The 13385-nt window shown below is 46.3% G+C and overlaps 1 protein-coding gene across 2 annotated transcripts in view; it reads left to right on the top strand.

The window, feature by feature from the left end:
- Window positions 1–13385, top strand: part of PLXNB1 (plexin B1) — a 55789-nt gene that overhangs the window by 27697 nt on the left and 14707 nt on the right. For both annotated transcript variants that reach the window (XM_014872352.2, XM_014872316.2), the window contains exons 8-20: window positions 1375–1483; window positions 1582–1690; window positions 2286–3149; window positions 3271–3396; window positions 4485–4607; window positions 5577–5670; window positions 5923–6089; window positions 7112–7263; window positions 9106–9211; window positions 10598–10734; window positions 11328–11504; window positions 11687–11855; window positions 12963–13205. In XM_014872352.2, the coding sequence (XP_014727838.2) occupies window positions 1375–1483; window positions 1582–1690; window positions 2286–3149; window positions 3271–3396; window positions 4485–4607; window positions 5577–5670; window positions 5923–6089; window positions 7112–7263; window positions 9106–9211; window positions 10598–10734; window positions 11328–11504; window positions 11687–11855; window positions 12963–13205 (2576 nt within the window). The remainder of the gene's footprint in view (window positions 1–1374; window positions 1484–1581; window positions 1691–2285; window positions 3150–3270; window positions 3397–4484; window positions 4608–5576; window positions 5671–5922; window positions 6090–7111; window positions 7264–9105; window positions 9212–10597; window positions 10735–11327; window positions 11505–11686; window positions 11856–12962; window positions 13206–13385) is intronic.

The following is a 13385-nucleotide window of genomic DNA, read 5'->3' as shown; positions in this document are numbered from 1 at the left end:
AATGAGATCTCATTAGGGCCTTAGATACCAACACTTTCCTATTCCCATTTATTATACTTTCCCCAGTTCACTAAAATATTTGCCATTTTCCAGCTTTATTTAAAAGGTTATGTACCAGCTCATCTATCATATGTAGCTGTTGAGCTCCAAGATAGTAGCACCAACTCTTGCTCTCAATCTGCAAGTGCTCAACCTCATCTTCTGTACTGTCAAACAGAATTATTGGCAGCCATGGGTAATAATGGCTTTTCTGGAGAAAGGAGTATTTATAAATACGGTGTCATAACCCTGAAATCCTGGGAGGTGTTAGCTCTTCTGCCACTGCCAAATGCAATCAACTCTATGACAGTGATAGGAGTTGGCAGTATTGCAGTGACTCCAGCTGCATAGGATATACCCTCATTTTCTGCACATCCTGGGTTTCAATACATCCCTCATCACTGTTTTGTTAGCATACTGCTTCCCTTGCTATCCTGTCAGGAACCCAGCTTAGATCTGACTGGTTCTTCACATGTTGATTGTTTTGCTGTGACTAGAGATTGCTTGCAAGAGGAGCTCTGAAATCTCATTCTGAGAGGAACAGTGCACAAGGGTCTTGTTGCTTAACTTTTATTGCAAACTGCCTCAGAGAAACAGCAGCTCCTGAGGTTGAGCAGAGAATGCAGTATGTTCCCATTATTTGGAGAACTAATAACCAACTCTAAGGTTGAAGGCATTTGTCTGGGACAAGATTAGTTAGCTGATTTAGTGCTGTTGTATGCAAAATATCTCCTTCCAGCTGATGCTATCAGCTGCAATAAGTTTTGACCATCTCTGGAGCTCTTCGGTCTCTTTGCAAAGAGAACAGGGCTATCCTGAGGCTTGTAGTTGATGTGAGACCTGGATTTTAAAGCAGATTAGCCTTCAGTCGTTGCAAGTGAGATTACAAATCTTATAAACCTCTTCACTGACTCACTTCTTAGTCTGGTCATAGAATAAAGCTCTCAAGGTGAAGGCAGCATGTGAAGGGCACATCAGTTCTAAGGGTTTCATTTTCCTTTGGATGACAAAAGAAGACAATCACCTTTGAACTTCAATGTTACTTCTTCCTGTAATACAGAGATGGCAGTGGAATTAGAGATAAAGATGGACAGATCTTCAGACTAGGCTTCTTTCCCATGGGTTGGCAAGAGCTATCATAAACTACTCCTGATGAACTTGTCCGACCTGTTTTTAGTGTCCCTAGGATAATCCAGTGATTGAGGTGCTAAAAGCATGGAAGGGAATCTGTCTCAGTGTTTGACAAGTGTCTGTCCTAAAGCACGCTGTGTCTCCTAACAGTATGGCAAACTTGTAGGGGCTCCATTTCTAAGAAATTTTTATTTTCATTTTCAGATCATGTCACCATAAAGCTTGTAGTGCGTTTCCATGACATCTTCATTGCTTCTGTGGACTTCTCTTTCTATGACTGTGCTGCAGTGGCCCTGCTGTGGAAATCGGCACCGTGAGCACCTGCTTTTTCTCTTCTGTAGTTTTAGGGAGGGTGGCTGTCCCTTTCTGGGTTGTCCTATCTTAGCAGCTGCTTTTCTGTCATTTTTCCAGGTGCCAGAAGTGTGTGAGCAGTCTCTGGGGATGTAACTGGTGCATCCAGCAGCATCTCTGCACCCACAAAGCAACCTGTGAGGAAGGAACCATTATCTACAATGAAAGGGTGAGTCTCCTGCTCAGTCCTAGTCCTGTGTGCTCTCACAGCCTCAGTGAGTCAGATCTCAGGTGAAATAGCACCTGTCAGTCACATCAAGCAAGGAGTTGAACTGTTGGAGCAAAGACGAGTTCCCTTTGGAGTGACACAAGGCTCTGCATCCCTGATACTACAGCTTTCTGGGCAAGTGCCTTCAGATGAAGCAGGTCACCCTTGCCCTGGGGCTATGCAGCCAGTGTTGTCAAAGTGGAAGGACGGGAGCAAGCTGGTAGGGAGGCTGTGACAGGGAGATGAAACAGGTGCCCAGTTTGTGGCTCCTACAGGTGGCCTTGCATTTTTGTGGAGGATGAAGACTTGCAGACCTCCCTCTGAGAGGAGGCCAGTGCAGGCATCTGTGGGAAGAGGGAGTGTTGCTGGATCTTCTGCACTGTGAACATTCCCCAGTCCCATTGCAAAGGATGGTGTAAGATGTAGCTCTCATTAAAATCCAGAGGGTGAAACAGCCTCTTGTCCATGGGAAGTCATAAGGAGTGTTTTTCTGCTTGGATTTTATTCTATTTCATTTCTTTCCCTCTTCTCATCCCACCATGTTGTTTCTTTCTAGGCCCAGATCCCAACCTCGAGTGTGTACCCCTCTTCAGCTGCTCCCCTCACCAAGTCCTCTACCACAGCCCCCACCATGGCCACAAAAGCTGTCAGCACCCCTGTGCATGTGGGCCCGAGCACTGTGCCCCACACGGAGCCCGTCCATGTCACGCCCTCCGCAGCCTGGGAGACAACGACGGGGCCAGTGCACAGCCCCAGCTACACCCACCTGACCCTCTCCACCGAGGCCACCTCTCTCCAGGCTGCCACAGAATCCCCACTGCCACCACCAGCAGACAAACCTGCTGTCACTGTGCCAGAGACAACTTCTCCTGCTGCATCTGTCCTCTCCAGCTCATCCAAGAACATGGATCACATAGCCTTGCCCACTGAAGGGCCAGCCACAGCCCAGGATGCCCAGCACACAGACCCACCCACCACCCTCGGGGCTAGCCCTCTGCACACCTCTGCAGTGGCAGCTGTAACACCTTCCCCTCATGTAACGAGTTTCAAGTGGCCTCCAAGTCCTTTTCCTACCACAGAAGCACTGACATCTGCCATCTTATCTCCTGAGACCCCCAGCCAGGTGCCAGGGAGCCCTGTTGTCTCTGACGATGCTCCTGCATTGCCAGGAACTGAGCTCCCTGTTTCAGAGCTCCCAACATCAGCTCCCCCGCAGTGGCTGCTGGAGGAAGGCACAGAGCTCCAGGACACAGAGGACTGGATGGATTTGCTGCAGGCTGAGAATGACACATCTCTTTTCTCTGCTTCTACTCTTCTGTCGGGTGATGGCGACTCTTCAGAGAGGGACGTCCCTGACTTTCCCAGGATCCTTCACCCTGACCTCGATTATCAGTATGATGCCCCTGAGTTTTGGGAGGAGGTAAGTTGCTGGCCTTTTATAATTCACAGTCTAAGACTGTAACTCTTTAAAGTTTTCTTACAGATTGCCAGTCTAGTATTTCAGCATACTGGAGGGGTTGTGTCCTGTGGTTTTTTTTCAGAGTGAAGAGCCTAGCTGGGGTCCAAATGCATGTCCCTGTGTGCAGGGAATCCAGGGATCTTCGCTGTTTCCAGTCAATGTGGCAAGGAAGATAACCCTGCTGGGAAAGAACTTCCACCTCTATCAGGTAGTCAGCTCAGTGCCATCACCATCAGGAAGTTGCATTAATGCAGGGCACTGTTTGGGCAGCCTGGCCACTGGACTGCTAAAATATGTGTAAGATACAGGTGTGACTCTGCCTAGGTTTCTCCTAGAGGAATAAGCTATTTCTGTGCATGAAGAATTCCATGGCTGGATATATTGTGTGTATAAGGTCACCCAGAGAAGGGGAGAGTACAGGTGTGCATCAACCTGCTGGAGAAGATCTGCATGTATTTGGATTAAATTGCACCTGTGCTGCACTGCAGATGTAGTTCTTGGAATAACTTTCTGCTGAATCCGTCCTGTGTTAGTGTCTCCGTAAGCTAAAGACAAGTCATCTGTTTCCTCTCCTTTCTGGCATGCTTATGTTAATGTGGCTATTCCTGCCATACCTGAAACTTCTACAGTGGGGGAAACCACCCTTGACAGCTGATTCTTGGGTGTGCCTCTGATAAAAATTCTCTTTGCTTCTCAAGACAGAAGATGATTTAGTAACCTTTGACAAAAAAAACAACTCAGAACATGCAGCCCACAGTCTAATTGTTACTTTGTACATTGAACCTGACATACTGCACTGCTCAGAGGAGCAGAGCTGGTTCCAGAGAGATGCATATCTAGCTTTTTTACAGGAAGTATCTAAGCAATTCAGTGGAAGGTTTATAGGAAAGAGACGGGGAGGAGAAATACACTTACTGTTTTTTGGCATGCTCTTCCCTAATCCATGTACTCTATTCTTATTTCCAAGCTAGTGTTTCACAAGGATGTACTGGCATAGCTTCAGTCCCGCTGTTTTTTTTTTCTTTAATTTCTCTCTCTCTGCTGAGTTCTCTGCACAGTGACACACATACTCCCTTCTAGGTGTTTTGTGTTGGCTTGCCTTTCATACATGGAGGCAGTCACAGTATAGACAGCCCTTGAATACAGCATAGAGTTGGCATAATGAGGGGAATGAGAGGAGCACACTGCTGGCTTGGTGTTTTGAGGAAAGGTGCTGAACTGGAGAGGCAGGAGGACACTTGTGCAGCCTGGAGCTCTGTGTCGCTGAGAAATGGTGCCATGTGTCTCCTCCTGCAGGACCAGCAGTGGGACTATGAGTGTGTCTTGAATTTGGAGGGGAGGACAGTGGTGATGGAAGCTTATGTGGAAGGAGAAGAAACAAATAAGTCCCTCTGTTATATCACCTGCCAGATGAACCAGGTGAGTGCTGGGATTACTGTACCATTTCACAATTCACACTGATGTTGCTCAGCAAAAGAGTAGGATGGAAGGCAAGCTCTGGAGAAAAGAGCATATTTTGCAAAAGTATTTATAGGATATTTAACACTCTGGGGACCTCAGCTGCAATGCTGCTGCCTCCCAGTACTGGCACCTTCAACCTCAGGAAGATTGTGCAGTCTGAGCCACATGACCTGTTGCTGCACTGGCTGTAGCAGGGGATGATGCTGTCTCTGAACTGGCCAGCACAGTGCCACTCCTGCTTTAGCTTGAGGCACTGTTGTTTGTCATCCTCTGCATCATTGCTCCTGTGATGATTGTTCTTTTGTGTGAAGAAAAATGCTGTTAGTACTGATTTTGTCCTTGGTGATAGAAGCAAGACTGTGGATTGTAAAATTATCAGGGAAAACTAAAACAGACATGTGCACTTCTGGATACTGTGTGAATTTTACTTAAGGCAAGATTTGCAAGCAGAGATGTTATTTTTAGTTCACAAACTCATATATTTAAGGGAGAAGAATAACACAGGCTCTTGTGCACATGAGCCGTGCAGACCAATTGTGATCCTACAGCATCAGCTCTACTGAAATTACATAAATGCCAGCTTGAGCAGCTTTCTGAGCAGGTGTCTTGTAGATAGGAATTGGCCACTTAGGAATGCAGTTAGGAAGTTAGACAAGTATTGTTGAGAGCACAGATGAACACTGAAAAACAAGTCTTAGTGAACCAAAACCTACTACTCTTTATAGAGCAGATTTGTGACTATGAACCAGTGAGGACAAGCCTGTGCTGCCACTGCCCCACCTAACACTGCCTTGTCTGCATGCATGGAAGCTCCATGTAGGCTGTATGTGCCATGCACTATTCAGTGTGGATGCTGGTGCTTCTTACCTATTCAGCTGGTTTGGTTTTGCCTCTGCTAAGTCCTCTTGATGATCTTTGTCTTTGCAGTACAGTTACACAGCACCTCAACTGGAATTCAATGCTGTGGTGTTTGTACAGAGGCGACGGCACCTTCGAGTGGACAGTGCTGCAGATCTTCATGGTAGGAGTGCAACACCTTCTCAGTAAAAACACAGCAGAGGAGGTGGAAGAGAATCGAGAAATCCTCAAATGAGGCTTTTTTGTACCTGTCGTAGCTTTATCACAAGAAAACTAAGGAAAACAGAGCTTCACTTCTGTTGCTTCTCATGGGGGCAGGAGGAGGAGTGGGGTCTGTAAAAGCCACCAGGTTGCTGGGTTATGCTGTGCCCTATGGGGATGTTTGCAGATACTTCTGAACTTTTTTCCTTTGCAGTGACTTTTTACAACTGCTCTGTGGGACACACTGATTGTAGCCGCTGCCAAACAGCTGACTCAAAGTACAACTGTGTGTGGTGTGGAGGTGACAACCCCAGCTGTATCTTCAGGGGCTCTTGCAAGGAAGAAATTGAAGACCTGTGTCCAGCACCTCTCATTCACTCCGTGAGTAATTTGCTCACTGGTGTACTGCACACAGGGCAAGGAGGGCTCCATTCTGCAGTGGAAATCAAAGGGCTATGAACTCAGAGTGCAAACAGTGCAGCTCATTAATTTATTGACCTTCTGAAGAGGAAGTTCAGTTGGGGTCCCTCAGTGTTGTGAGGATTCTAGACTGTTGTTGCTGGGCTTTCAGTTTGCTGGTAGAGAACAGTGGGGAATGATTCATTTGTATCTCAGTTGAAACTGGTACCCCAGAATCATTCAGGAGCTGGGAAATGGTCCACAGGATGGATTCTTCAACTGTTACGAGCCAGACCCTGAAACAGGTTGGCCCAACTAAGCCTGGGGCAAAGGAGGGTAAAACCTAATGACAACAGCACAGCAGTGATGAGAAAGGCATGACAGGTTACTGGAATTAATTATTTTTGTCTGTTTATTTTAAATGTTTCTTGCTAACTGCCACATGACAAGTGTCTGTAGCCATGTGTCCCTTTTGCTGTCAGCTTGTCCTCCCTTCAGTGGCACACAACATCCATGTGCTGCATCTTGTCTAAGTTGACCTTGGATGCTGCTCAGGGACAGAGCTTTGACATTTGTGCAGCATGCAATTCATTGTCGTCTTGATGCTGAGGGGGGAATGGTGCTTGCTGCTTCAATACTAGTAACATGTATTGGCTGTGCATTCCCACTCTTCAGCAAAAATACCCTGTCGAGTGGTCAGCATGTTGATGGGAAGGCAAAGCAGGGCAGTCTTTGCCTTCTAAGTGGATATCACCTCTGGGTGGGGACTGCTGGCAACAGCGAGGTATGGGAAAGAAGGCTCCAACTGTGGTGTTCTTTATGGCCTTTCTCCTGATGAGGCTGCAGCCTGAGACTAGTCCAAGCCAGTAAAAGGAGTCAACAGCAGTGACCTGAGCAGGCAGAGTTTGCACCAGGGCAGCTGAAGGGCCCTGTGCTGTAGATCAGTCACCAGACTCGAGGTCTGAGATACTGTGACATTGACACGTGCGCGGATGTCTTTGCAGGTGTACCCCCTGTCTGGACCAGTGGAAGGTGGCACTAGAATCACCATCACTGGCTCAAACCTCGGGCAGAAACATCAAGACATTGCAGAAACTGTCACTGTTGCAGGAATTCCCTGTGCCGTAGATGCTCAAGAGTATGAGATCTCTAGCAGGTAGAGTATCTGTGAAACCTCCTCCCAGAGGCAGGCGCTGGCTTTTCCCTTGGCTGCTGACCCAGCCTGAGATGTCTTTGCCTTTGCTGTAGTAGATGTTGAGCCCTGCCCATTCCCAGGGGGAGCCCTGAGTAAGGTCACTATGTGAGTAGTTGCTCAGGCAGTGACCCTAGAGAGATAAGGCTGTGTACAAGCCAACAGCCAAACAGTGATGCCATATTCCAACCATGCTGCTCAGACAGAACCCACAGTCAGGTCAGGGAGCTGTGGGCTCAGAACCCTGCAGTTTCATGAGTGTTTCACTCAGCCACAAGAGAGCAAAGGACATGGCTTGTGCAAGTGTCACTGATAGGGAAATGCCTGACCATGTTAACACAGGGTGAGGATGGGAACGCGTGGTTGAAGGCACACCTCCACACTCTTGGTCTTCACTTGCTAGCAAGACCTCCCCCTCCAGGAACAAACTCAAAGAAAAAATCCTCTCTGCCAAGGACAGATGAGGAAGTCCTGATGGACCCAGTGCCACTCTTCTGGTGGCCAGGAGTGCCTAACAGGTCACACAGTGCTTGTAAAAGTAGTGGCAAGGAGAAGGATGAGAAGCAGAAATACTCCTGAATCTGGCGCATGTCAGTGACACAGAATTGTGCAGCTGGTGTGTCTGGCCAGGACAGAACAAATTAATAAAGCAGTAACTAGGTGTTTAAGAGGTATGAATTTGGGATAACTAGGAAGCAAGGAGAAAAGGATATTTGTGTAGTTGGCCAGTGGCAGGGCAGGTAGGTGGGAGCTTTGGACAAGGGAGGGAGAGGAGCCAAACAACCAGCAGAAGAGGAGAGCAATTGTGAGTAACCTCTTATCAGAGCTATCACAAACATGTTTTTCCATTCCATGGTAGCAGTAGTTGTAGCACCTTTCCCTCTAGGAGCCAGGTAAGATCCTGCTGGGAATGGCCTGCTGTGTTGAGCAGTGTTGTCCTGTCTGTGCAATTTGTTTGTCTGGATCCATCTGCTTTCTGTTTTCATCCTAGAATTAGAGCATAATTTTTCTGGGGTTAGCACTGTCTGTGTTCTGCATCTGTAAATCACCTGGCATCACAGGGTCTTGGCTTGGACTGCACTGTCTAAGTTCAAATTCCTCGGCCTCTTTAGTTGAGGGGATATAGCTGTGAACCTGGAACCTGCTCCTGAGCAAGGCCCAGACAAAATTAATCTCCTGCTATGCAGGAGGCCTGGGAAGCCTCCTGCAGATTAGCTTTTCTGTTAGCAAATCAGTGCTGTAAGATGTGACTCCTTGCTGCTCTGTTCTAAGTAGAGTTTTACTTTTCATCTTGTCAGCATCTCCCGTAGCAAATTATATCTGGAAAAAGGGCTGGGAGGAATGGCTGATGCAGATCAGAGGATCTGGCTGGTTGCAGGCCAGTGGCTGAAGACCAGTGGCAGCTAAACCCAGGTCTATAGTCTTCTTCATCAGACACAGCACTAATGTGTGGATTGACCACTGCTGGCCTGAGGTCCCTCCAAATGCTACTGATTTTGATCAACTCTGGAAAATAGAAGAGTTCTTGGACTCTGTGCATCTGTGACACAGTGGGATTCATCCTGTCTGTCCCAGAAGGAATAATCTTAGATAAGATGGGCTTGTTTGGAAGTGGTCCCTGCTTTTTTCTACTGCACCTAACCTAGCTTTTTTAGAGGTGTTTCTTGATGCTGGTTGGATATTCTGAGCATCAGATAAGGCTGGAAGAAGGGAACTTCGGTTGCTAGATGTTTTTAGGACATGCTGCAATGGATGCAGCTCCCCTGCTCTCCCCTGGTGTGACTTTATTCTTGGATTGTCCTGCAGCATCGTGTGCGTCACGGGCGGCAGCTGGACAGAGAGGTTTGGGCATATTGTGGTGGAAGTGCCTGGAGGAGGTCGTGGAGTTTCTGGTCATGTTTTCACTTACCAGGTAACATAACCATAATATCTCCCCTGTTTTCCCAGTATCTCTGCTAAATGGCTGTTTATTGCATGAACTTGCAGGACTCTACCAGGTACTTGCTGCTGGTATTTTTATCTGATTTTTCTGCTGCTTGTGTTGTGTGGTTTTTTTTGCTTTGGGATTTTTTTTGCTTTGGTTTGTGCCTCCCTCACCCCCCTTTAGATTATAAGAAGAGCTGTACTGGGTAATACTAAAGATCCTGCAGTATAGTGATATTATTTCTTTTCTGACAATAGTATCTGTTAAATACTTAAAGATACACTATATTTTTCCTTTATGTTTCCAGCTTGATTTTTTTTTTCATTGATGGCTTAACATCTTCCTAAGACATCTGACTTTTCTTTTGTTAATATGCAAATTGCTGTTTGAACATGCTTTTATCTTCTGACCTTCAGCAGCTGGTGGCAGTAAGTCCAAAATTCCTGTGCATTGTGTGGAGAAATGTTTCCTATCGTTTTTAAACATGTTTCTAATAACTTTTTGATATCTTAAACCCAGCAACTATGAAATAATACTTAAGTAACTTTTAAATGCAACTGCTCCTTTTTTTTCTTTTCTGTGTAATTTACAAGTTATGTATCTAGTTGCATGTCCCCCTCTCCTATGGGAAGGGGAAAGAGATTCTGGCAAGTCTTAAGCTCTTCCATTTTTGGCTTGATAGAACCATTTTATGTACTAGATTATGCTTGTTGCTCTTCTCTTGGTTATCACCAGGATGCTGTTTAGAGACTAGCAATGGTGTACATGTTTGGTTTTTATGTTGTAGTCTGCATCCTCCTTCCTACTTCATGGATCTTACTTTCTGTTTGTCAGCAGTGACTTACTTGTGTCATTCTGCTTGGTTTCTCTAAATTTTGCTGCAGCTCCTCAGTGGTACTAAATTTTTTTTTTTTTTGTTACAGCACAGGTCTCAACAAAAATTCATAGGGCTCCCTGTTGTTAATCTTCTCATTTGCTAGGCAAACAGGCAATTTATTTGCTACCTTGTTTTTCCTAAACTGAGTTATTAATCTAATTACTGATCTGAACAATCCCTTTGGACTGTTAATCCCTGGGTTTGTGTGTGAGGCTCACAGCTCTGCTGTTTGCAGCATCCATATGCCTTTGGCAGTCTGTGGAAAGGTCCTTGATTCGTGGTTCTTGCTGGTGTGATTGATCCCTCCTCTGCTTAGTAAAGTAGTTGCTGGAGTATAGCTGAGGCCTGCCTGTGGTTTGGATCTATAGCTTCTATTTTCCAAGCATTGGAGGACACTGAACATATTCTGCTGTTTTCTTTCCTTGTCTTATCTTTTGAGGTCCTTGTCACTCACTTCCTTTTTTTTTCCCTTTTTTTTTCTCCCCTACCTATTCTAGAATCCAGAGCTGAAATCCATTGTTCCAACTCAGGGTCCCAAAGCAGGAGGAACCTGCCTTACTCTTCTAGGCTCGAAGCTGCTGACTGGGCATCCTAATGAGATCAGTGTCCTGCTTGGAGACCTCCCTTGTCAAATGTAAGATCAGAACTTGCCAATGTGCTAGCTGTGCACTGCCCTGAGTCCTTCCCAGAGCCTCCTAGAGCGTGATGCTGCCTGGAGCAGCTGCAGCTCTGCTTTCCTCTGTGTTCCAGGGGATCTTCCCTGTGAGGATCATGGCAGCAACCTCAACCATTTTAGACTCCTGCACTTTATCTGGATGTGAGCAGGGCTGCACAGCTCTGTTCTGCTTTGTACCTTGACAGGACTGTAACCCATCCTGACACTCTGCTTTTGCTGGTGGGGAGCTGCAGTTGGCTCCTGCAGCCTGATCCCAAGAGCTGCTTGTTCTCTTGCACCCTGAGACACGTACACCTGCCTCACCTCACTGCTGTCCCTCCTCCAGTCCCTTCAGCCTGGACAGTGGCTGTACCTGGTTTTTGTCCATGTGCTGCTCCTGACAGCTGCCAGCAATTATTACTTGAACAGATAAGGCACAAGAGCTTTTAGCATGAGATTTAGGAAAATAGTAGAACAGGTTTGCAGACTCTCTGCAAAGAGAAAGGCACAGTACTATAAAATCTGTCTCTGCAGTGGCTGTGTTAATCCCTTGTTCTTCTTGTCTCTCCAAGCCTCTCTGAGATGACAGAGGATCAGCTGGCATGCCAGACAAGTCCCAGCAATGTGTCCACAGAACTCCCAGTCACCATCAAATACGGGGAGCAAGAGCGGAGATTAGAAGGATCCCTCTTTAGATATACTCTGGATCCCAACATCACTTTTGCAGAGCCACCTAAAAGCTTCCTCAGGTAAAAATAAAGTGTCTCTTCCCCTGGGCAGTGTGCTGGGGCTGCAGCACCAATGGCATCTGAATGGCACTTTGGGGTAAAGCCAGGCTTGTAAGAATGAGCATAAACGGAAGGATGGAAACATGAACAAAATTGAGCTTATGAATAACAGGTGAGTTAAATCAGCTGCTTTTGTCTTTCAGTGGAGGGAGAGTGCTCAGAGTTCATGGATACAACTTGGATGTTGTACAGAAACCAAAGATCCGAGTTACAGTTTCTCCATCTGAACGCCGGCGCCGAGGAGTGGGGCGATGGCGAAGGATCATCCCAGACTCTGAGTGTCCTGAGGATTCTCTGTGCAGCATCCAGCAGGTAGCACAGCACTCAGTGCAGATGTGGGTGCACAAAGGTTGATGTTCCACCTCTGAAGAGATGGACTTTCTGCCCCTGGGGCTTTTTTCCTCCCACCACTTGCTTTTATCTGCTTGGATTATACCAACAGTCTTGGCCCATGGAAGTGTTCTCTGACAGACTGAGAGGTTAAGCACTTTCACAAACATTTCCATGGGCTGGGTCTGCCTCTGCCTAGAGATGTGCAGGATTGTGAAGTGGGACAGAAATAGCAAGGCAGCAGTGTGGAGATAAAGGAATCAACATCTGAGCCAAAGAGCTTGTGTGGCTCAGTGTGTCTGTGCTTCAGAGTCTTCCTTTTGCATATTTCAGTCTGTCCCTATAGTTCCTGGGATCTCTTTCACTCTGAGATACGAAACCAGCACCACAATCATTCTCTGCTCTCCTGCTGCCAGTCTGCTGAGATGGGTCGTTACAGAGGTATTTATGTGGTCACCAAGGTCACAGAGCATGCAGCAGAATTTGCAGAGGTAGAGAGTGGTTTGGCAGCCCAAGTACAAGAAGGATTTGCATTATTAGTACAAATGATGAAGGACTTCCTGTGTATAAATGTGCTCTTGATGCAGATGCATCAATAACAGCTGGTTTTATCAATGTTCTTAGGAAAGATTTGTGGCTGTAGGGCAGAAAAAAAAAAAAGACTGTAATACTTTCACCCAATGTATAAAACAAATCCAGCCAGGCATGGGAACACTTTCACAGAAGCATTCAGACTGGGAAAACAGCCTTGCATTGAAGGTATTTGGTCCTATTCTCTCAGAGCAGGGAAATCTAAAGCTGGTCTTTCTCCAGAATTTGCTGCCAGGGGAATGTCAGAGCTGATTCCCACTGCTGAGACCTTCCAACAAAACCGGTGCTATGAAAGCTTTCCTTTAGAGGAACATGGGGAATTCCTCAGATCTTGGATTTTTCCCCTTTACAGTTGGTTAAGCAGAGTTCTTCTGGCATTTCTCCAGATTAGAAGAATGCAGACTGGCCCCAGATTGTTTGGGGTGGAAAGTATTGCCAAGCTTCAGGAGAAGCACTGATATTCCATTACTGACACTTTTTTTTGCCTTTTCCACTTAGTTTGAAGAACCATGTCTTGTTAACTCTTCCTACCTGATCCTGTGCAAAACTCCAGCCATTAACCTGCTGTTGAGGAGTGTCCGTATCAAACTGGAATTTATTCTGGATAATCTGAGCTTTGACTTCAACTCACTGCATCCCATGCCTTTCTCTTATGAAGTCAACCCCATCCTAAAACCATTGAATGCTGAGGACCCTGCCAAACCATATCGTCACAAGCCAGGAAGTGTCATCTCTGTGGAGGTAAGACAAAAACCAGCTGAAATTAATGTTCCTTTTATGAAGTTTTAAGTTAATGTCATGCAGCATCCAAGGTTTTTAAAGTATTTGACAGGTTACAGCCTGTCACAGTACATCTGCTTTGGCCTGTGAGAAACACTACATAAGGAGAAGGAAAAGCATGCATCAAAAAAGCCTCTTGAG

Source organism: Sturnus vulgaris, chromosome 11 (genome assembly GCF_052056855.1).
Source record: "Sturnus vulgaris isolate bStuVul1 chromosome 11, bStuVul1.hap1, whole genome shotgun sequence".
NCBI classification, from domain to species: domain Eukaryota; kingdom Metazoa; phylum Chordata; class Aves; order Passeriformes; family Sturnidae; genus Sturnus; species Sturnus vulgaris.
Note: the sequence above shows the minus strand (reverse complement) of the source record. Positions and strands in the feature narration are given on the sequence as shown.